The sequence below is a fragment of the Apus apus genome, chromosome 4, assembly GCF_020740795.1.
Source record: "Apus apus isolate bApuApu2 chromosome 4, bApuApu2.pri.cur, whole genome shotgun sequence".
Classification (NCBI taxonomy): domain Eukaryota; kingdom Metazoa; phylum Chordata; class Aves; order Apodiformes; family Apodidae; genus Apus; species Apus apus.
Window position 1 is genome coordinate 100,426,860 of NC_067285.1, and position 25,269 is coordinate 100,452,128.

Genomic DNA, 25,269 nt, shown 5'->3' on the forward strand with positions numbered 1-25,269 from the left:
AACAAAAATTAATTTTATCTTGAGGTTAACTATGCAACTTAGAGCGAATGGTAGGATTAAGTAAGAGCTAAATATTTTAACAGTATCTTGAGTTATGAGATGATTTAGCAGGGTGTACTATATGCCAAACTTCTTTAACGTGAGTAATCCTAAAATGTATTCTGCTTTTTAATATGGAGTTTGTAATAAGAAAATAGGCATAACATTTTATTATGCAATGTTTTATTTATCTCAAAAGAAAACAAATGCACCTATTTTTCCATCAGTACTTTAATCAATGTAAAAATGGAATCCTAAAACTTCTATTGGGCAGAAACTTTAGTATTAATTAAGTGCAGCACAGTAATGGCTAATAAAGAGATTAGGGTTTATTAGTTAATAAGATAAAGACAAATTTGTCAATCTAACCTTTTGCAACTTTCAAAAATATAAAAATGTTATTAGTTGTTGCATGTATTTTATAGTATTATTTTTTAATTAAATTTTTTTTGCTGGAAGATCTGCTGAACAACAGGAGAAAGTGACTTCCATGATAGAGGGAATGTGATTAATCACAAATTGTTGCCATATGCTCAAAGTAAACTCAATGAAGGAAATAAAAGGTTGTTAACTGTTTTTTTCTGTGTTGAATTTGGTTATAAACGTAGGAGTTTCTTATCAGCAAGAGCAAGTCAAAAAGTGTCCCAAAGAAGTGAAAAAGTGGATAGCAGTACGCTCAAGTTAAAAAAGTTCAAGTTTTAGTCTTTCTGTGCACATTAACAAAAAACCCTACGTCCAGTCTCTTCCCGTTTAATCCTCCTCAGCCCTCATTGTAACTCTTAATTTTTTTGATGAGCTAATGGGTGTTCTCTGTACCATTGTTGGCATGTGGTGCTAATGTCTGTAATAGGCTTCTTCTTATCAAAGCTGACTTGTAACACACTTTTCTATTAGCTTTGTAACAGCACCTGTTAAAGAAGGATAAATCGATCTTTATTTTCATCTGTGTTTGAAACACCATGAATGATTTGGAAAGGCACTGCTTTCATTGTATTTCTAGGCAGAAGCTTATTTCATGTTAAATCATTTGTAGCTTTGTAGAATAAGAGGAAAGATAAAGTAGAACAAATAAGAATATTTGGAAAGAAAAATCCTTTTTAAGTACTTATAAAAATTCTCATGAATGCACAGAAAAGCAGCAAGAAAGTAATTGAGAAGAGCAAACATGGAATTAACAAGGGTAAATTGTGCTCAACCAACTTGATTGTCTTCTGTGGTTAGAGGATAGGCTCTGTGGAGAGGAGAGCGGTGGATGTCATTTACCTTGTCTTCAGTTGGGCCTTTGAGATAACTTCCTATAATATTGTTACAGACAAAGTGTAGAGTTACAGACTTGATGGGTGAACCATAAGGTGACAGAAAAAGCAAATGGGCAGTTGGAGTTAAAGGGAGATGGTCCATAGCTCAGTCTCTTGCTGGTGCCTGGTTATAAGTTATAGAATCGAATCACAGAGTGGTTTGGGTGAAGGGACCTTAAAGATCATCTAGTTCCAAACCCTCTGCCTGGGCAGGAGCAACTGCCACTGGACCATGTTGCTCAAAGTCCTGCCCAACCTGGCCTTGTATACTTCCAGAGCTGAGACATTCACATTTTCTCTGGGAAGTTCTCATATTCCTTAGGGGTTGGTCCTGGGGTCATGTCTGTTATTAATCAGTGGAACAAAACATTTTAAGTTTGCAAATGACATCAAATTGTGAAGGAATGGTCAATCTACTGGAGGATGGGGGTGCTTCTGAGAGAAATAAGGATGAGCAAAATTCTTGTGAAGTTCACTGAAGACAAATGCAAAGTCCTGCACCTGGGACAGAAGGACCTTATGCAGGGTGGGAATTGATTGTTAAGGAATCAACTGGAGAGTGTCCAGTGAAGGCCATAAAGCTGATTAATGGACTGGAGCATCTCTTCTATGAGGATAGGCAAATCTCTCTATGAGAGAGTTGGCACCGCTCAACCTGGAAAAAAAAAAGACTCAGGGGGATTTTATCAGTGTATATAAATATTTGAAGGGTTGATGTAAAGAAGATAGGGCCAGGCTCTTTTCACTGGTGCCCAGTAACAGTACAAGAGACAACGGGCAAAAGCTGAAACACAGGAGGCTCTTTCTGCACATCAGGAAACACTTTTTCTCTGTGAGGGTGATCCAGCACTGGCACAAGTTGTCCAGAGAGTTTGTGGAGTCTCCGTTCTCAGAGATATTCAAAAGCCATCTTGATGTGGTCCTGGGCAGCTGGCTGTAGGTGACACTGCTTGAACAGGTTTGTTGGACCAAACAACCGCTGGAGGTCCCTTCCAGCCTCGGTCATTCTGCAAAATGGCTTTGGAGAAAAGAGGGTGAAGGTCCTACTGGAAAAAACAAACAAACAAACACAGTTGAATGGGAGTCAGCAGTGCATATTTGCAACAATGAAAGCTAACTGAAGTCTGGACTGCATTAGTAAGAATGAAGTAGGTACATCAAGAAAAGTGACTATCACCCTCTCTGATGTTCTTGAGGCTACATTTGGAGTACCATGTTCAGTTTGGGGTTCACTGGGACAAGGAAGCCTTTAAAATATTGGAACAATTCTAGCAAAGGTTGCTGGAAAAATAAGCATGTGTACTTAAGGTATGTTGCACTTTGTATGTGTGGTGCAACTGGGATTTTGAACATCTTGTTTGTAAAGTACACAAGCTGTACACTTACACATAGAGTAGATGATCTTGACTGGTGGCAGAAATTGCATTCATCTGTATGTGTTTTCCAAATCTAAATTCAGATTTAAAGTACGCGTGTAGAATATCTTGCAGCATGCCTACAGTATTTGTCGATACCCATAGCCTTGTGTAAACTTCCTCTGGTTGACCATTGTGAGATTCAGAAAACAGGTGGCTGAATTCCTGGTTTTCTGCTCAGAAATCTAACTGTATGATAGACAGACCTACTTGGAAAATACTAAGACCAGCTGGAAGTTTTGAGAATCTATAGCAACCTAAAAGTTTATATTAGGAGCAAGTCTACAGTTCCCTTGATTTTGGTTGAAATTTGATCAGGATACCGAGGGAGTAAGTGGGACATCCATCTGTACTTTGCTGAAAACCCTGTCACTAGATATTTCCTTTTTGAATGAGACCTGAAGCAATTTTCTAGGAGAGATCTTTTGGTTAAGTTACTGTTAAGGTGTCTGTTTTTTGACTGAAGTCATAGAATCATAGAATCTTTGGGGTTGGAAGGGACCTCGAAAGATCATCTAGTCCAACCCCCCCTGCTAGAGCAGGGTCACCTAGAGCACATCACACAAGAACGCATCCAGGTGGGTTTTGAATGTCTCCAGTGAAGGAGACTCCACAACCTCCCTGGGCAGCCTGTTCCAGTGCTCTGTCACTCTCACAGTAAAAAAATTTTTTCGCATATTCACCTTGAACCTCCTATGCTCCAATTTCCACCCATTACCCCTTGTCCTATCACTGGTCATCACTGAGAAAAGCCTAACTCCATCTCCCTGACACTCACCCTTTACATATTTGTAAACATTGATGAGGTCACCCCTCAGTCTCCTTTTCTCCAAGGTAAAGAGACCCAGCTCCCTCAGCCTCTCCTCATAAGGGAGATGTTCTACTCCCTTAATCATCTTTGTAGCTCTGCGCTGGACTCTCTCAAGCAGATCCCTGTCCTTCTTGAACTGAGGGGCCCAGAACTGGACACAATACTCCAGATGCGGCCTCACCAATGCAGAATAAAGAGGTAGGAGAACCTCTCTTGACCTACTAACCACACCCTTTCTAATGCACCCCAGGATGCCGTTGGCCTTCTTGGCCACAAGGGCACATTGCTGGCTCATGGTCATCCTTCTGTCTACCAGGATTCCCAGGTCCCTTTCTCCTACACTGCTCTCCAGCAGGTCAGCCCCCAACCTGTACTGGTGCATTGTGTTTTTCTTCCCCAAATGCAGAACTCTACACTTGCCCTTGTTGAACTTCATCATGTTTCTCCCCGCCCAACTCTCCAGCCTGTCTAAGTCCCTCTGAATGGCAGCACAGCCTTCTGGTGTGTCAGCCACTCCTCCCAGCTTGGTGTCATCAGCAAACTTGCTGAGGGTACATTCTATACCCTCATCCAGGTCGTTGATGAAGATGTTGAACGACACCGGTCCCAGTACCGATCCCTGAGGGACTCCACTGGTCACACACCTCCAACCAGATTCTGCCCCATTGACTACAACTCTCTGACTCCTTCCTTTCAACCAGTTCTTGATCCATCTCACTACCTGATCACCAAACCCATACCTGATCAACTTATCTACAAGGATGCTGTGAGAGACGGTGTCAAATGCTTTACTGAAATCAAGGTATACCACATCTACCGCTCTACCATCATCTATCCACCTAGTAATTTCCTCATAGAAGGCTATGAGGTTAGTCAAACATGATTTACCCTTGATAAAACCATGCTGACTGCTCCTGATGACCCCCATCTCCTTGATATGCCTGGAGATAGTGACAAGAACAAGTTGTTCCATCACCTTTCCAGGGATGGAGGTGAGGCTGACCGGTCTATAGTTACCCAGGTCCTCCTTCTTGCCCTTCTTGTAGACTGGTGTGACATTTGCTATCCTCCAGTCCTCAGGCACCTCTCCTGTTACCCATGACTTACCGAAGATGATGAAGAGTGGCCTAGCAATGACCTCCGCCAGCTCCCTCAGCACCCTTGGGTGCATTCCATCCGGACCCATCGATTTATGGATGTCCAGATTACTCAACTGATCCCTAACCCAATCCTCATCTACCGTGGCAAACTCCTCCTCTATCTTGACTTCTTCTGGGGCTATATGAATCTGGAGCTCATGGGGAAAGCCTGCAGGAGTAAAGACAGAGGCAAAGAAGGCGTTCAGCACCTCTGCCTTCTTTATATCCTCTGTCACCAGGGCTCCCACCTCGTTCATCAGAGGGCCAATATTGCCTCTAGTGTTAGATTTGTTAGCTATGTATTTGAAAAAGCCCTTTCTATTATCCTTAACCTGACTTGCAAGGTTAAGTTCCAAGGAGGCCTTAGCTTTCCTAATTGCCTCCCTACATCCTCTGACAACAGACCTATATTCCTCCCAAGTGACCAGCCCCTCCTTCCATGATCTGTAGATTTTCCTTTTCCACTTGAGTTTGCCCAGTAGTTCCTTTTTTAACCATGCAGGTCTCCTAGCTCCCTTACTAGATTTTCTACCCATTGGGATGCTCTGATCCTGTGCTCGCAAGAAGTGGTCCTTGAATGTTGACCAGCTATCTTGAGCCCCTTTACCTTCTAGCACCCTGTCCCATGGGATTTCCCTTAACAGTTGATTAAGGAGGCCAAAGTTTGCCTTGTGGAAGTCCAGGGTTCTGATCCTGCTGGGTATTCTGTTCCTTCCACACAGGATCCTGAACTCCACCATCTCGTGATCACTGCAGCCAAGGCTGCCATTGACCACCACTGCTTCAACAAGGCCCTCCTTGTTAGTTAATACAGATCCAGGAGCGCTCCTCTTCTAGTTGGCTTGTCCACCATTTGCATTAAGAAGTTATCATCAGTGCACTGGAGGAACCTCCTAGACTGTGAAAGGCTGGCTGTGTAAGTCTTCCAGCAGATATCGGGGTAGTTAAAATCTCCCATGAGGACTAGGGCCTGTAGTTGTGAGGCTGCTTTCAACTGCCTGTAGAAAGCCTCATCAACTTCCTCATCTTGATCTGGAGGTCTGTAGTAGACCCCCGCAACTGTATCACCCACACCAGCCTGCCCCTTAATTCTTACCCACAGACTTTCAACTTGCCCCTCATCGGCCCCTGCACAAAACTCAATGCATTCTAGTTGCTCTCTCACATAAAGAGCAACTCCACCACCTCGCTTCCCCGCCCTATCTTTCCTAAAAAGCACATAACCATCCATGACCACATTCCAGTCATGTGAGCTGTCCCACCATGTCTCTGTTATTGCTACCAGATCATAACCCTTAGCCCGTACACAGACCTCTAACTCTTCCTGCTTATTCCCCATACTGCGTGCATTAGCATACAGGCATTTCAGGAAGCAAACAGAGCACTCTGGTGGGACCAAATCCTCCTCAGACCACCTGCCTTCGGGCCCTGGTGTGTTCCTCTTGGGCTTGTCCCTAACAGACTCAGTTTTCTCCCCTTCCCCCATCATGCCTAGTTTAAAGCCCTCTCGATGAGCCCTGCTAAGTCCTGCCCCAAAAGCCTCTTCCCCCTCTGGGACAAGTGCATCCCACCTGCCACCATCAGGCCAGGTGTCTCATATATCAGCCCATGATCAAAAAAACCAAAACCCTGTCTTTGGCACCAGTCTCTTAGCCATTCATTGACCTGTAACCTCTTCCTATTTACCTCCCCACCCATTCTTGCAGGAGGAATGGAGGCAAACACTACTTGCGCTCCAGACCCCCTAACTAGCCGTCCCAGGGCCCTGAAGTCTCTCTTCATTGCCCTTACGTTTCGTGTAATGATTTCGTCACTGCCAACCTGAAAAATCGGCAGTGGGTAGTAATCGGAGGACTCTACAAGATTAGGGAGTTTCCTTTTAACATCCCTAATCCGAGCCCCAGGGAGGCAACAGACCTCCCTGTGGGATGGGTCCGGTCGACAGATGGGCCCTTCTGTTCCCCTCAGAAGGGAGTCGCCCACCACAATTACTCTCCTTTCCTTCTTGATTGAAGAAGTCCTAAGGACTCGGGGTGACTGACGAGTCCTAGGTGCTTCATTAGATAAGTCTACTCATTCAACTTCATTTTCCTGTCCCTGAATTTCTAAGGCCTCATATCTATTGTTCAAGGGCAATTGGGAGGGCGGAAGAGGTTGGGAGGATTTTTTCTTGCCTCTACAAGGTCGGACCTCCTTCCATTCCTTCATATCTCTTAAGTCCTCTGCTTCTGTCTGGTGACAGGAGGGGAGGGGATCCGTCACTTTCTCGACCTCCTCAACCTCTTGCATCTGCCCCTGCCTCAGGGTACAACTCCACCAATCTATTTCTCTCTCACACTCTCTAATGGTCCGTAGTCTTTCAACCTCCTCTCAGTTCAACCACCTGCCTGAGGAGATCGTTTACTTGTTCACACTGCACACATGTGTTCTCACTGTCTCCCTCCGATACCAGTGCCAGGCTCAGGCATTCACTGCAGCCAGAGACCTGCACGGCTGCGTGCCTGCTTGGGAGCTCCATCTGAGTCCCCACATTCTTCTTCACTATGGTTTTCGGGCGCGTTGCGACCATGATCTATCTAGCTACTAGTTTGCCTGTCTTGCTATGAGAAGGCACCCACTGCTCCCTGCCTGCCCTCGCGCCACTTCCTGTGATGGCCGCTGCCGCTCTCTGCTCTGCGCTGCCGCGTGCTCAGAGGAGGCTGCCAAATGGCCGCTTTTTAAACCTTGCCGCCGTTCACAGCCACGCCTCCTGCCACGTCAGCCTCCCTTTTCTCTCAGGATTCCCGCTCAGACTCGGGTCTCTTGGCTCTCTCCTGGCTCTGCCCCGGCTTCACCATCTCCAGGAAGCCCGGCTCCCTCTCAAATCCTCAGCAATTTAAAGGAACAGCTCCCACCGCTGCCGCTGCCGCTCTCTGCTCTACGCTGCCGCGTCCCTGATTTCTTGTGCCATGTTTTAAAATGAGAGTGCCAGGTTTGAAGATGAGAACCTACTTCATTTGCTTGCATGGCTGCAGTTGGAGAAACTGCAGTTCATTTGCTGTCTTGAAACAGTTGCTTTCCCCCTGGCCTTGTTTTTTCTCTGGTGTTGCTCATCCAGAACACGATGGTTGCCACATCCTGTCTTGGCAGGTGAATGTCGCTGGTGGGTCAGAAGAACCCTGCAAGTGGAGGCGAAGGGAGGAAAGAGTTCTTTGGTCTTATAAATGAAAAATACTAATAAACAGCTTTCTGTCAGTGTTGATTAAGACTGACACGTGTATCTCAGCATTTAGAGAGGCCAAGAGCAATTGTATACTCAGTTCTCACAGCTGAGCTGATAGACAGTAACTCATTCAATTATGGCAGCTCGGTCACATATATTTTGAGTCACCATAACCTCAGTATCAGCAAAGACAACAGTCGTTAAGAATATGTAGACTGTAAACTTTTCACCTGTAAAAGTAGCATTTGTGCAGACATGTAAGATACCATAATGGAAGTTACTCTTTGCTAAAATGAATATTCCGTGGCTAGAAAAAATATTTTAAGATTTTTGATCTGACATGTAGTGACTATTAATGAAAATTTGAAAGTTAATTTGGTTCATTCATACTAAGATCAGTTATAGGGTGAGGGCAGCTGAGGATGAACCTGAAAAAGGAAACATATGGTTTTAATTAGCATTTTCCATAGCTTTCTTTTATTGTGACAAATCTTGGCATAAACTTGACATCTTTTAAATGTTGATTATCTAGTGTGACTATATTGCATTATCTAGTGTGACCATATTGCCTGGCTGCAACACTACTATAACAGCAGTTCTGCTGTGTAATAGCACTGTTGCTGTTTTTGTGATAAATATTTGAGAACTGTCCCCATCTCTTAGCTGCAGTTACTGCCCCTACACCCATATCTAATTTAAAGTATCTTTAAGAGCTGGCATATGCTACCTCATGAATTGTCTTGTTAGTAGAATGAATACTGCAGCCTCATTTCTCCTGAGACCAGCAAATAATTTTTGCACTATTTCTGAAAATGTAATGCTGAAACAGAAAGTGCTCATGTATGCACTAATGTAGGCAAAATATCTCTCTTACTAGGGGGCAATTGTGCAAACAGGGTCTATTTACCACGTTTTAGGTGACTAGAGAATTAACGTGTTGTCTTCATTTCTAACCTTTTTCATGGCAGGGAAATGTGCTACTTTTGTGTAAAAAGGCCAGTGTTAATTTTCCACCTTAATTCCTCATGCAAAAAGGGAAATAACAGGTTTTATACTATCTACTCATGCTGGACTCCATATACTGTATGGAGTGCTTTGTGATGTGCTTTTGTGCTTTTTTGTTAAATAAAAGAAAGTTGAAATAAATTTTAGCAATGGAGTTATGACTAGTTCTATGTTAATTATCTACATCATACTAAGCTGATTACAGAGCACTGTTTGAAAAAATCTTAAGCAAGAAGTGTTTGTTCTGACCTGGATGCCATGCTGCTTTTGGTGTGTTTTTTGTTTTTGTTTTTTTAATCTCTAAGATGTTTTATCTGCCATCTTTGTTTCTTAAGTGTAGCAAATATTTACAAGATTAAAACACATAGTTAAGAATATGCTTTAGAAACTATGTTTTAGATCATGGAGAAGGAGATTAAAGACAAGTTAGGTAAGCTCTAGTTGAAACTTTGTGCAGTTTGTTTTGTTTTTTTCGCAGTAAATCCACTCTGAGAACTCTTTCTTCCAAAGGTGTACATAGGCTGCAATTTTCTGATGTCAGTCATGGTTTCTAAACATCTGATACTGTTACTGGTGTCTTATATTCTACCCTTTTCTTAACATTGAGTGTCCAAAGCTGGACGCATTATTTCACCTGGAATGTTTCATGCCAGTGTGACATTTGCCTTTTTGCTATGAAATAAGCTTGATATGTTCAGCTATGATCTACTGTAACTCCTTGATCCTATTGTATAGAACCTGCTACAAAGCCAGATGTTTCCGATTGTGCAGTTGATTATTGCTTCCTTTGAACTTGTCATGGCACTTATTATGTTGCATCTTATTATTTTTAGATTGTTTCTCCCCATATAATCTAAATTCTTCTCAAATAATGTTGTAGTCTCCACCAGTTTGTTTTCTTCCATGGAATTAGTTTCATAAGTGTGCTGTTTTGTGAACTGAGACACACTTTATGAAACTACAAGTGAACCTGGGCCCAGACAAATGCCTGAAAAACTTCACTTGAAAAATCTTTTTTATTGCCAGTGGGTCATGGAACCAGCTATTTTTGTATGTATTGTGTTGTGTTTTTTTTTTTTTTTTTAAGAATATGTGGAAATTTCATGTGAAGAAGAATGTGCAGTTGCAGGGATTTTTTTTTTTTCCCCAGATGTGAACTCCATGAGAACAAGTGCAACAGAAGTAAATTCTGACTTTATTCCTCATACATTGAGTGTAGTGAAAAGCAGGAGCAAAAGACTCAATGGCTGAGAGGAGAGTGATTTGTGAGAGATGATCCTACAATTATGGAGTGAAGAAGGTGGACATTTGGGCTCTGAATAGGCTGTGTTTTATAATATTGGATATTAGCTCTGAGGAATCCTTCGTAATGTGTGTTTTAAGTATTTATTACTTGTACCCTGGCACAAAACCTCTGAAATATATGGGCCTCCCTTCTTTTTGACTTATAACCACATTTTTGGTTTCTCCTTCGGAATTTTAAAGCTTGCCAGTACTTTTTGCTTGTCTTCTACATTAGTGAGTGAAGTGATGTGGCCTTTCTGCCCAAAGGAGAGCAGAGAGACATGACAGTGAGATGATGTGCAGAAATGTTCAATGGAACTGCTTTTTTTTTTGCCTTTTTAAAAAACAAACAAACAAACAAAAACAGAACAATGAAACAAATAATATTAACTAAAACAAAAGTCCCTATCTGGTGTGATTTTTATCAAACTATTAGTGTGAAGTGCTTCTTAGGTTTTTTGTAAAGCATATGCAGTTTGGAATATTTCTAATATAGCTAATTGTGCTTTTAACTGAATTGCCATTTTTTTCTACCCTTGTAGTTCTAGTAGCATCTCAATTTGTAAAACATGGAAAGGAGGAGCAATATTGTTAACGAAATGTGTTTATTACGGAATCTTATAATCCCTTTACTTATTCCTCAAAACATACAATATAGTTATTTGTTAATGCTTTATTTTATGATAATAGTAATTTAGACTGATGTAAATTTTACCAAGGTCAAATATTTTTGCAACCTGTAACACAGAAAATGCATCTTTTTATTTAGGGTGTTCTCTTGGTTTATGATATTACCAACGGCCAGAGCTTTGAAAACTTAGAAGACTGGTATAATGTGGTAAAAAAAGTGAATGAAGACTCAGAAACACAGCCACTTATGGCCTTGGTTGGAAATAAAAGTAAGTTATTCACACTTAAATATTTATGGAAGTACTCTGCATGTTTCTCTCTATTGAAGCAATGGCACATGGCATATATCTAGAAAGAAGCTAAGTACTGTCTTGTGTGTTGTTGCTGTGTAGAGATGACATATTTGGACATACCTCAGTATTCTGGCTTTGGGCAGGTACATGGAGGGACTTGCTGCATCATGCTTTGCCTTGCCTGCAGCCTCTCTGCCTGTGTTTTCTTGCTTGGAGAGCAGCACACAGGAGGAGAGATGTCTCTCACCCATGTTTGAATTGAATAGGACTTTTGGATATAGCCATGGCATGCGTCTTGAATGGAGAGTGGGGAATCATTCCTGGATCTAAAAATAGGTATATTTCAGGGTTCTGTGTGTCATGAAACTGCTAAATTAAGTACTGGCATGTATTGTTTAAAATAACTGCACTACACAGTAGCCATAATGTTTAGAGTTACTTTTTTTCATGCTATCTGTAGTCTTGCAGATGAGGTTACTTCCTTTTGTTTTGGGATTTTTTTAACCTATCCTCTTTTTGATCATGCAAGTATGATACAGTGTTATTTCTCTGACCAGCAAAATATGCCACATTAAATAATAATCACCTAGTTAGTTTCCTAATTAGATGGATTTCAAATTCCTCCATTTCCAGCTAAGAAATCTTACAGAAACATTGTTGCTATCATATCAGAGGCCTTGAGCCTGGCTTTCTTACTCTTTTTTTTAAAATGGAAAATTAAAAAAGCAGCATAAAGCCATTTTATAAACAAAGTGATGGAAGCAGATACAGAATTTTGAAACAATGTAAATATATTTTTTGAACAACAAAAACATATTTTTTTTTGACTTTCCAAATGATTCTTGTCTGTGTCACAATGTCCATATCATGAACAAACTTGAAAAGAGGCATCATCCAGCACATTAGTGTTGTTTAAAAGCATTAAAAAACAACATAGAGGCAATACTTTTATTCAGAACCATTATCTGTAGCATTTCTGCTGTGATGTTGGAACATTTTATTATATTAATTATGAAAGACTACTTATTTTCTGGGAAGAAAACAGAGAGGCTCTTAGAGTTACAATATAAATAGCACTTCTGAAAGTATAACATAGACAGTGTTGTACTGTAGCAAACCAGAGTCAATAATACAGATTCTGTTCAAATTCAAATGAGAAGTATCTTTCACTGATTTATATTTTGCCCCAAGATTGGACTTCCTAACTGGAGTTCTGCAAATCTTATGAAGTATTTACAGTAAGATACACTGTAACATAGAATAAATAATGTTCTTTTGCTGTAACAACACCGTAGAGGTAGAAAATTAGACACTGGTTTCCATTTGCAGGGGTTTTATTTCTGTTACATACCTTAAGTATATCCATTTTTCTCATATGCATGTTTGCTGTTCTATAAAATCCAGGTATTCCTTGGGAGCATCTGCAAATAGAATATGGTTACATAAGTGAGTTTCCAGATAAAGACTGACACTGACTAGTGAAAAGGCTTTCATTTTATGAAAATAGCAGCTGAAGGAACAGCTTGCTTGCTACTTTGTTTTCCCTCGGAAGTTGTGTGTAAAGAAAAAAGCAAACTGTTGCTTTAAGGTGATCCTGAAGATGTTCCTTGTTGTTGCATGTCAATTACAGAGGCTTTTCTTTTTTATATACTTTTTAATTTCAGCATTACAAAAGTTAAGCTTTTAGAAGTGTATTGCTTTTATAAGTTCTGTAATAGGAGAAGAATATCCAATAGCGCTTCCACCCCAGTACTGTTGTGGCCTGTGGCAGGTGACTGTAGTCAGGCTCCTATTGTTACATAAATAGAAAGGTAAGTGTTTCTATAAAACCATGGTGTGGACTCTTGCATATTAGGATAAAGCTACCAGTACTATCAAGTTCTTCAGGTGGAATCACTGTGTTCAGAATAGCTCAACTTTACTCAATAAGTGAGAAGACACTCATACACAATGCAAGAAAGAGGATAGGTTTTAAAGCCAAGAAAAGCCATTTGATGAGTTGATGGACTTATTTGACCTCATGCATTTTACAGGAGAAATACTTTAAATCATTAGTTTCTGTCTTATGATTGCACTTGTTTTTTGATCTATATATGTCTTTTAGGAAAATATCTAGCAAGTTATTCTAACAATTTTCCTTCTGATAAAAGTTTTTAAAAAATGCCAAGAATGCAGTTATTTTCATTCATAGCAACTGGAAAGCATTGTACCGGTGTCTAGATACCTAGATGGGAATTTGGAAGCCCAGCTGAAACCATCCATTTCAAAATCTTGGTTTAGATTTAGTGCTGCTCTTTTAAGCCCTTAGCTTGGGCGTAGACTCTCATTTGACCATTTTCATTTATTAATACTGTCTGAAAGAAATGGGTATTTTTCCTTTTTGGGTAAATATGCCTGGTATATCTGCTGTAGTGCTTCAGAAATAGGAATAAAGTCATAGTTTCTAAAAAAAAAAAAGGCAGCTTAAAAGAAAACAATGAAAAATACTTTTTTTCACAATAAAATATAGAAAACTGTACATACTAATTCTACTAAATAGAAATAATGTGTGATCTACTCTAGGGGATCCTGCTCTAGCAGGTGGTTGGACTAGATAATCTCCAGAAGTCCCTTCCAACCCCTAACATTCTGATTCTGTAATAATCCTCAAATTTACAGTTGGTGTTAAATCTAAACTTGGACTTTCCTTGTAACCCGCTTTGCGGTATTTTAATCTTATTTAAATATGAAGTATATTGAAAGTGTGTTTGTTTCTGTGTTGCTAATACCACTTAATTTGCGCAAGAAATAAGGGAGCAAACCTTATTTTTAAGTTCAAATAAATGTTTTTGAATTTCAGTGCACTAATTTAAAACTTTCATAGATATGTTGCTGTTAAATACTTTTGACTTACATTTTACAATAAAAATGAAACTATAGTTATCAAGTGAATGAATTGTGTTTTGTGCACTTAGGCTTTGCTTAAATTTCATATTGACAAAGTTCAGTAATTGCAGTGGATCTTCTAGTCGTCACTGCGAATTAAGAGGTTTTACTGTTTTGAATGACTGATGTGTTTCTTTCCTTTCTACCTTGACTACTTTATTTTCCTCTGCACTAATCTATAAGCAGACTCCTCAAGTGTCATACCAATGTTTTCAGTGGATATATTGTAAACAAAAATTAACCCGGGTTGCATGGGAGCTGCACTTATTTTGATTTATAGCTACCAAGATGGTCTTAGGGCAGTGGTTATCTATAGCTTATATAGGGGGTAGGAATTATCAGGTACCAGTGTATGGTGGATGGAAGAATTATTTCTATTCTTAGAGATTTTAACCAGATCTACTTCTCAATAAAGAGTAATAACTCAGATTTTTAAACAGTCTTCATGACAGATGAGGGCACAGAGGAGAATGCATCAACACTAATTAAGAATGTTGACCATTTGTTCGGCTTAGCCATGATTAATTGATGTTGGAGTGCTATCTCTGAACAGGAAGTGATATGCTGTTACATTGTGAAGTTTAAAGGTTACATTTTAGTGTACCCTTTAACTTGCATTTACATACAACATAAAATGTTTTTACCTATCTTATCTGAGCTCAGAAAGAAACATTTTTCAGCCCTGATACAAATGACTGTTTGGTGTACTGTGAACTAATGTGAATCTGGCTGTTAACAGGCATACCCAGTCTGCTTTTGGACTCTTACTAGCCTTATACACTTAAGTCTTCCCAGCTGTACTCAGAAAATTTCTTCATTGATACGAATTTTGAGATCTTATGCATTCATTCTCTTGTTCCCCCCCAACCATCTCAGCTTTTTTTCTGTTTTTTTTTTTCTCCTGTGGACTTAACACTTGTTAGGTCCTTCACCTGTAGTTAAGACAAATGTTAAATAGCAAATGCAAAGACCCCTGTTCTTTTGACTCTTATGCCTGATTAAACTAAAGTTCTTGCATGCCTGACAGCAGGTCCAAGTCATGTGAGCCTCAAACATGGTCCTGGGATTGGAGAGTAAACTACTTATGTGTAGAGACTCCCTTAAAAAGAAAACCTTGTCCTGTGCTATGGTCAATTTACCAGCTCATTTGAATAAATATAGAAAGCTACCCTGTTTTAAAATATGCATAGAATGTTTGTCTTGACAAACTCATAAGATTAATAGAAAATTGCAGTCTTATGGATTTATTTGTTTCACCAGTTAGCTAACTTTAAAAAAAACAAAAAAACAAAAACAAGAAACTGAAATTGATGAAAGGGAAAATCACAGCTGAAACGGATCTTTTTTTCACCATAATAATATATATCCAACCCAGTGGTGGGAGCAATCTAGCAACATGCAGATTTTTGAGTGATAAAATGACCTTGCTTGTCTGAGAAAGCATCTGTCTTGCAAATTTTTGATCCTAAATCATGCTTGACATGATATTAATTGTGCTGGCTACCATCATTGCTGAAGTGATCTATTTCATTAAGTCTCTTAGATTACTATGTAGGCAAGTCTATTAAACTGTGGTACATGCCACACAGAGATACATATATGGAGCCAGAGCTTCCAATGTGGTTCTTTAGAAAGTAGCTAAGCTCACAGAAAATAATGCAGGAAAAAAGAAGGAAGGTTTATTGCTTAGAAATATCCCATTGGATGAGGAGGAAAAACACCTGGCAGGACAGATCACAAGGATATGGGCATATGTACTCTGTTCTGGTCCTAGTCTCTCTATAATCCGCTGTGATAAATGTATCTGTTGCATCTGATTACAAAAACTCTGATGTTTTACTTGGACTCTTCTTTTAGAATAGTACATAAAATGATCTCTTGGATGGGAAGTCACAGTGAACACATCAGCTGCTAAATCACCTGGTTTCTACCATTACTGGAGCATGGTGGGTCTCAAAAGCCAAGTGGCCTGTGCCAGAGTGCTAAAAAAAATTAAAATATTATCATCATCATAATTTTGTGCCCTTGCCTGGGTTAAGAGGAGTTTCTGATGTTCAACACAGATAGGATTAACCAGTAGTGAGCTTGCTTTTTGATTTGTGCTCTGCTGCCCTATAAGATTAGTACAAGGATGAAGCTAAAAACTGTATACATCTTGCACACAGAACATGTATTACAGTTATACCACTTGTCTGGGGTTGAGATTTGTACAGCTAGACAGAGCCCTGATATAAACAGGTGTAATTCTATGAAAAACAATGCATTTGCATTCATTTGAACCAGGACAGATTAGTTTTCTCATTTGAATCATATGGTGCTTTAACAAGAAAGTGAGGATAGTCATGAAACAGTCCAGCTGATAGACTGTTCTTTTGTTAGAAGTTTTTATTTTAGTGCATATGAATAATCTGTTTTCTTCTTCCTGCACTGGCAATCTTGAGCCTGCACTTAGCTTTTTTATTTGTGCACATAAGTTTTCCCTGCTAAAACCAACCAAGAACTAAGAGCAAGTTCAAGGACTTGGTAGAGTATCGTCAGTGTAGTTGGAACACAAACACCAGTGTGACAGAAGTGCCAGTAAATACTATATTCTCATTCACTAACAGTTATGCTTAAAGTCAGAAAAATCTTCAAAGAGGTAGTTGAAAAATGGAAATAGAAGTAAACCATTTAAATACAAAGGTTAGAACAGTATATGTGTTCTATTTTTGTAATAATATACAAATGAAATGTTGAGAGATCTCTTACTGTTTCCATGGATTTTGTCTGTAGTTTATTTAGCAGTGTAGACATATGTCTAATAAAAAAGATGCTGCATAAACCATAGTCCAGGCTGAATGTGCTTCTGTTTTTGGTTTAGGTAGAAATGTTTTTTCTGGCTGCGTCCTTCATACTTTGGTCTTCTTACAACAAATGGAAAGCCCTTAATTGTGCCTAAGGGAATAGTTAATCTACAGTGGACATATGGTGGACAAAAGCTGAGTCTGGTAAATGAAAAAAATTATAAACAGAAAATGTGTGAATGTCTGCACAGTCTGAGAGTCCTGGGAGATACTGTACTGTTGGATTGTAGCTTATTTTAAGTTAATTTGCTATTCTTTTCTATTAGTATATTAATGGAAGTCAGTGCAGCATAAAATATGTAGTTTTAAAAAACAATCATTTTAATGTCTCTTTTTATTGGGTTTTTAAGACAGAACAAAATTTCTTACTTTGCAAGTTGTCCTGCTCCCACCTTTGCCATATGACATAAATGCAATTTGATTTCATTAGTGGAGTGAAACTCTCTGAGATTTTTAATAGTTATACCACTTGATTTGGGGCAGTTAATCAGTGTTAACCCTGAGCAGATCTTGGGCTTTGCAGACTCAAGCATTATATGTGGTTGCACTGCTCCAGCAAAAGGTTAAGTATTAATGGAAAATGTTCACAGGTCTTTTACTCAAAGAAAACATGTTACTTGTAAGTTTTCTTTTGATTTTACTTTTACAGTTACATTGAATGTCTTCATTCATTTAGCCATCCATAAAGCAAATATTGTTGCACATGCAGTGGATAATAAGTCTTTTTAGGACTACTTGTGTGGCATGTCACAGATCATTAACTGCAAGTAACCACCTGACTTGAGGGAAGTCTGGAGGCATCATTACAGTGAAATAAGCTTTTATTTCTATATCACTGCAGTGCATTGATTTGTAGGAATGTCTCCATTAGCTACTGTGGAAATATATTCTCCTATATTATTATTGAAGGAAGTTGATGAGAGAGGATAACCACATTTCAAGTGTGAATAGGGCATTAGTATTAGGATTTTGGACAAAGTGGGAAAAAGACAAATGCTATTGTAGCATTATTTTCTGTTTAAAAGCTGCATAAGTCAGTAATCTTTTTAATGTTTGTTTCACAGTTTTAGAGTTAGACTAATAAATTATAGGAACAGTTGTACAGTATTTATGTGTACACTGCATCTTCAACTGAAATGCATAATAGTAATTGAATATGCTTACTACTCTGTACAGGCAGAAAGTGTGGAAGAGATTTTCATCCTGGTACATAATTATTATGTATTATGGAGGTCACCTTTAACATGCTGGATTTTGCAATCTTAAGCTTTTTTTTTTTTTCTTTTTTAGAATATTTAAAATGAAGGCTAGAAAAATATGATTAATACTGATAGCGCACCTTTGATATTTTGGGAAGTAAGACCCTCAGTTGCTAAAAACATTTGCAGAAGAAGTTTACAAGTCATTTGCTGTAGGCATGCAGGAAGAGAGCAGTGTGTATGAGTTGTTCGTCAGGCTGTTAAGTTGAGCTGTTTTGAAAACATTTTAATGTTCTGTTTCCCACATAGAAAATTGTGGCATTTTGGAGTCTACTTCTCAGTCCCCCTTCAAAACCATTATGGCAAATCTTGAAGTATTTTAGTTCGGAGATGCCACCGCTATGTCTCACGGGAAGTGCTGATGCTTCCCATTCTCCTATGGACAGTGCTCTTGATACTATGGATATAACAGCTGGTTTCTGTTTTGATGTATTTTTCCCTTTGTGTCTTCCATGATGTATCACATCCTCTTAGGAATGATAGACTTCATGAGTGTAATGCAACATGGATACTGTCCAACTGGCAAATCCAAACTTGGGAAAAACTAACAGTGAAAGACAAAAAAAACCCCCTCTCATTAGGCACCGGGCTTATCTTCCTGAATCAAACTATTCTGATCTTTTGGTTGGAATTGTTTTTGGGAGTTACTTTAATATGGAAAAAGGAACCTTTTTGAGCAGAAAAAGCAGTTTTCAGTGTAATAAGCCCCTAATAGTTCTGACTGATAATAATTCTGGTAATTCTGACTAGAGTTTCCAGATATTTTTTTTAATATATTATTCAATTCTAAGAATACTGTTGTTTTAGTTTATTTTAATGGCATTATGCCATACTTGCAGATAGTAGAGGAAAAAAGGCCTAGTCTGGATATACTGCAATTCTTTAAGCTTAAAACTGTTTCTGTATTAAGAGTATTGATTCGTATGTATGTATTTATTTATTTACAGCAATATTCGGTAAGCAATGCTTTAAAGAAATTATCTAGAAAAACTCTAGAAAGCAGTTGTAAAATACAGAATACAAGCTCAGACTGTAGAAAAGTTCTGTGTTTTTGTAGAAATTACTGAATCACAGAATCATGGAATGCCATCCTAGAATCCCCTTTCTAGGTACTACTATAGTTTATATGAGATGGCTCAGCACTCTGTCAAGCTGAGACTTAAAACTGTCCAATGTGGGGCAATCTACCACTCCTCTTGGGAGACTATTCCAATGTTTGACTGTCCTCATGGTGAAAAATTTACCTCTTGTGTCCAATCGGAATCTCCCCAGGAGCAACTTGTGCCCATGACCCCTTGTTTTTTCCACGTGACCCCTTGTAAACAGGGGGTTTCCATCTTCTTGGTAGCCACCCTTTAAGTACTGCAACATGGTGATAAGGTCTCTCTGAAGCCTTCTCTTCTCAAGGCTGAACAAACCCAGTTTTCTCAGACTCTCCTCATGTGGCAGGTCCCCCAGTCCTCTGATTATCCTTGTGGCCCTTCTCTGGACCCTCTCCAACCTGTCTGCATCTGTTTTATCTCTGCTGGTGATGCTCTTGTTGATGCAGCCCAGCATCCTGTTGGCTTTCTTTGCTGCTGCAGCACATGGTTCACTCGTGTTATTGTGTTCTTTGCTCATTAGTTCTTGTCATCCTACAGTAACTTCATGCTACAGCAGCTGTAACTTTCTGCAATACTACTGATATCTATCAGGAACAATTATTGAAAATAACAGTTGAACTTAGGAGGATGAAGGTTGTTTTATTTTAATTGAAGGGTTTTATTTCTTGTTGTCTCAAGCTACACATTAGAAGTAAAGCAAATAGTGTAATGAAACAATAAAGACCAGTCTGTAGAGATCCCTATTGCCAGCTAATATGTTACCTAATTAATAATTACCAATTATTAATAAATACCAATTTTATTGAGCTGACTTTTAAAAATTCTTTTGAAGCTTTTTAAAGGTTAAGATAACCTCCTCTTACACCTTAAGCTTTGCAATTTTATTTTGGGAACGGTGTGTCCAAAATGTTTTTAGAGAATGGTTACTGGTGTAGTTGCATGTTTAAGTGGTCAATCACTAGGGCAGTAATGCTCGTTTTTGAGCATAGCCAGTACTTTTCCCAGCTGCTTTATAGTGATATCTTGAAGCTTAAAATGTAATCTATATGGGTAAGCCACAAAAGCCGCGATATATTGAAGCAGACTCTGACAGTAAATCAAAATTGAACAGCTGGCAACACTTGTAAAGTCATAAACTTATTTATTAAAAAAACTAAACAGAAGAATTATATTAAAAATAGAGGAGTATGTTCTACAGGCCAGTGGATATAGCTTAAAACCTGGAAAGTGCTGCAGATTAAGGGCCCAATTTATGAACATCTGTTCTGGCAGTTTCTGTGAGATTCTCATGTTCTTTACAATAAAAGTGTGAAACATGTTCTCCCCACCCCCCCAACTAATCACACTTTTCTGCAGTTCATAAAACCTGCACTGAGCCTTATGCAACTGGCCTGTCTGCTTTACACACTTGCTAGAGTAATTACTATTAATGAAAGAGTGAGTTCTATAGCAACGTCACAATCCTACAGTATATATTTATCCTGATTTGTGCCAGGCTGTCTCATTGGCTTCAAACGTAGTGGAAGAACACTGAAGTTTCCATCATATATTTAAACTTAGCATGTGACAATGAAGTAATAATGGAAGCAGATCACTAGAGAGCAAAATGGACAGAAAAGTTTCTTGCATGTGGTTCCTCTAAAATTGAATCATACTTACAAATCTGCTGTTTTGCTTTTCAGCAGTCACCTAAACAACTGTTAACTCCCTCCATCTCTTCATTTTTAAATAAATGATCATAGAACAATGACTTTAATTACTTTTACACGGAATAGTACCCTACATTTTTGTTGTATTGAATGGTATGTGGGGATAAGCTTTAGGGTATTCTTGATCTTCTTTGAGGTGGAGCTGAAAAACTGAAGCTGAAACCACAGTGCAAAGAAAACACTGAGCAAGCACGCAATGAAACCGTTTTCCTTGTCTGTCCTGAACAGATTGTATTGCTTTATGGATGCAAATGGTTATGCCTTCTGTCTTCTTGAATAGTTTTGCCGTGTTATGCCTTTATTATATGGTAGAACCCATATGCTTTTACAGATGTCTAACCTGAGGAGAACACTTCCAGCTAAGAATCCTCAAGACAGAAGAATCTCTATGCTCCTTTTGGGAGCTAGCTTCTCATATGTTTATGGTCATAATGACTGATAGGAGGGAAAATAAAGGATTTCTGTTATCCTTCAGATGAAGAAATGTCTTATGGGAACAAGGCATTTTTTGTTTTTGTACCATCCATTTTAGAGCATTTTTGTAGTTTGAGTTCTTTGTTGTCTTATTTGTACCTTCTGAGATTGCTTGGCCAATTATTTTTCACCTAAGTTGCGGAACTGTACTTTTGCTAAATGTACATTGGTTCCTTTTGTTTTTTCATTGGGCTTTACTTTTATAATTGAGTTATGTATATTTGTAGTGCTGAGGGCATTACTATTAGGTAACTAAGCAAAAAGAGACTTATAACCATTTTGTACTCATGGAAGCTGAATTTTCTTACTTCTCTGTCTAATGAAACAAGTTTTGTTAATTGGTGCACTATGAATCATCTCTCAGTGGTTTACACTGTATTTATATCAGTTCTTAAAACATGGCTTTATTTCTATAAGGTTCAGAGACAACCGTATTTGCTTTATCAGTGTGTTTAACTATGGTGAACTTTTACTTTTTATGTTTGATGTGTTAAAGTACACAACGCACCTGCATAAAATGTTTTACTCGTGACCTGGGTTTCATTTGTCCAAATGTGCCTTGAATTTAGCAGGGAACTAACCCAACAGAAATCAAGGCTTCATATCATCAAAGACAATATCAAGCGATGTCCCAGAGGAACCCTAGGCAAGGATCCAGGTTGTAGTGTTTTTCATTTGACCTGACTAGAATATTCTGGATTCCTGGTTTTGATTAGGTCATATTTGTTATGAGTGCTGTATTTCTCATCTTTGAGTCTCTTGCATGTGGGTGGACAAGAGAGGCAAACAGATGACTGCAGCACTAAAATCTTCCACCTGTCTCCCTCTATTAGGCTCTGCTGTCCAGGGTGGATTGCATATCTCTTTTCTTGCACTTTTTAAATCCTTTCTGTTCTTTTTACACCTAGTGCTTTGTGCTTGGTACAAAGGGAGTGCTTTTAATGTTGGTTTTCTTTTTTGTCCATGCATCTTGTGGGAGTGCTGCCTCATCAGCCTGATATGGACACCAGGTTTTTGTTGTTTTTAAAAAATAGTTGTTCTGAGAAGTGTAAGTTCCTTTGCATATTTTTTAGTACATTAGATATATTATAAAAAAATTTAGCAGTTTCTCTGGCTGAATAAACTTGATGGATTAATTACTAAGGTCTTTTGATTTGAATAGTAGCTGTACTAGTGCACTGGAAAAGATTTCTTTTGGAGCTGTTACAGTCTACAGGGTAGGTAATCTGTGTGGATTAATGTGGCATTTCCTTCATAATCCTTTAAATTTTGGGCCTTAAAAATGCTTTTATATTTTTCCTAAGAGTTTTAGTAGAAAAGACCCTTCAAATATGTGGTGATATCTAGAATTATTGTATTGTCATTGTGTGCTTTTGTACTTAAGGTGTACAAGTAGAAATAAATTGTGGCATTTTTATACTATTTCCTTTCTGTGGGTTTTTTTGGTTATTTGACTTTTGTATCTAGTGCTATATATTAAGTAATAAGGCCAAGAGGACAGAATTTTTATGAATCTGCTGGTGCTTAAAAACACAGACTGCTGTTTGTTGGGATTTTCAGATATGATTAAACCATTGCTTAGTTGTCCAGTAGTTGCTTTGGTATTTTGAAAAGTGGCCCTAGGAATGCCTGCTTGCATCTTTCAGTACCTCATTACCGATGCAAATTTCATTCTAAACGTTTAATTATTCCAGGAAGACATCTTAATGCGGAGGAAGTTAAATTCTTTTGAGAACCAAAACAGTAATTACATGGTAGTATTAGTGAGCTAGTTCTGAGTTGTGTCTCCTATTTGAAAATAGTATTGGAATCTGTGAAGCCGCTTCATTCTGGAGTTAATTTTAGGATTGCTCTGAGGGAAGGTCAGAGTAGATAGCCAAATTCTATTATATTTGCAAAATACAATTTAATTTAATTTTGGTCAACATTTCTCAAGAAACATAGAGCTAACTTCCCATTAGCTAATAAAATCACTTAAGTGTGGTGTGCACTTAGTTTTGTGGAACTTATTTTGTGTGTTTACTCTGCCTCACTTCTTGTTCTGAAATTCTTTTCCTTAGCATCAGCACAGCTGCATCATCCATTTCCACAGTCCTTTTAGCCTCCACTTTTAATTAAAAAAAAATTAAATCAGATGCTGTTTAAAGCTTCCCATTTAGTTTTGGGAAAACAAAAGTTCATATCTAGCTTAGGCGTGTGTGAACAGCTGTTAAAAGCCACAAGCAAAATGATACTTATAAAAGTGGTGGGGGGAATTTTAAGAGCAAGCTGCCAGTTTGACTGTACTTTTCAATAGCTCTTCACTTTCAGCCAAATGGTTTTAACAATAATATTCTTTGAAAAAACTGTTTTATAGAAGCAGCAGCCCAAGCAGTAAGGCCAGTGGTAATAGGAGGCAACTTGCCATTTCTCTTTAACTTTTTATGAAATTTTTCTTTGAATCTGGGGAAATTGCTCATTATAGAGGTTGGAGGGGCTGATATCCACCCATGCCCACCCACCATGTGGGTACATCTGTCCCCATCTGATTCTAATGAGGGAGCTTGTTCATTGAAATTCCCAAGATCCAAGACCAAGTGTAGAAAGTTAATACTTCCCTCACACCATGTTTTCCTGGTGTTATAGTCCTGCTCATAACTTAAGCATTTTGAAGTAATCATAGGATTTCTTTTTTGAGTCAGAGTTGCCAAATTTTACTAATCGATTGGACAGAAACATGCAGGGGAGGTATCAGATGTTGACTATTTGAAAGAAAGAGGAAAGATTTAGACTGTTCCTTGTTCAATCTATGCTCTGTACTGTGAAGAGCTTTCAGAGAAAAAAATAGTTCCTTCAAGGACATATTTTGTCTTTACTGATGAGGAGGAGGGGCTAGAGTATAAAATGCTCTGTGACCTCATAACTGTGTATGTGCATTTCTGGAATTCCTTTGGGCAAATTTCTTTGGGCCTGTCCTAGCTGGTCCATTCCATAAGCTTGATGTCGTGCTGCAGCACCTTCCCAGATGTCTGGTGGCAGTCTGTCTGAACAGGCATGGCCAGTCCCACTGTGGTGGGGGACAAGAAGTTTGCTTAGTTAAGTTTACTGTGTCAGTGTGCACTAATTCTCATTCAGAGCATGCATCTGGGTGTGGAATTGTCTTCATACAGTTTGCAAGCCTGGCAGGTATATGGCTGTCAGTGGCCTGGGCTATGTGTGGCATATAGACATAACCTTGTTTGTGGGAGTGCAAGTAGTGGTAACTTGCTTTGCATGGTAACTTGTGCTGACCTGCTAAAGTGAGATGGTCCCTGAGCCACATGTTCTGATTAAGTCTTTTGACTTTTTTGTGGTATGATATGTGGAATGATAACAATCATAAATGCTTTTGAAGGTTCTTCAAAGCTGCAATTTTTTTTTTTAATTGAGTTTGCTGATACCTCTGTTATCTTTTGATCTCAGCAGGTTACAGCCTGTGTTAGCTGTTGCTGTCACTAAAATAGTCTGTCTTGGTACTATTGCTCTGTTACACTTCTACCTGCTGTGTTGGGGTTTCCACACTTACGTTACAACTTCAATATCGCTTTTGCCCCCAACAGTGTAGCCTGCAGTGTGCAGCCTAATGTTTTGGGTTTGAAGGTTTGGTATGGCTTTCGTTTAATATATCTCTCTGCAATGTGCTCATGTATTCTTTGCATGGACAGCTAATGAGCGTGGGTTGTGTAGCAATCTCAATTCCTTGAAAAATATTTTGGTATTGTTTCCTGCTTGTGTGCTTAAGTATCTTACGAGTTAGTATTATTAACAACCAAGAACCAAAAAGCTCGTTAATCACTTCCAATTTTTTGGATGTCTCATTTT

General features: G+C 38.8%; 1 protein-coding gene across 8 annotated transcripts in view; it reads left to right on the forward strand.

Moving 5' to 3' along the window:
- RAB28 (RAB28, member RAS oncogene family) overlaps positions 1-25,269 on the forward strand; it is a 69,295-nt gene that overhangs the window by 13,441 nt on the left and 30,585 nt on the right. For all 8 annotated transcript variants that reach the window (XR_007889351.1, XR_007889352.1, XM_051617874.1 and 5 more), the window contains exon 4: positions 10,963-11,092. Coding sequence is in view for 6 of the 8 variants with exons in the window: in XM_051617874.1 (XP_051473834.1) it covers positions 10,963-11,092 (130 nt within the window). In the remaining 2 variants the exon portion in view is untranslated. The remainder of the gene's footprint in view (positions 1-10,962; positions 11,093-25,269) is intronic.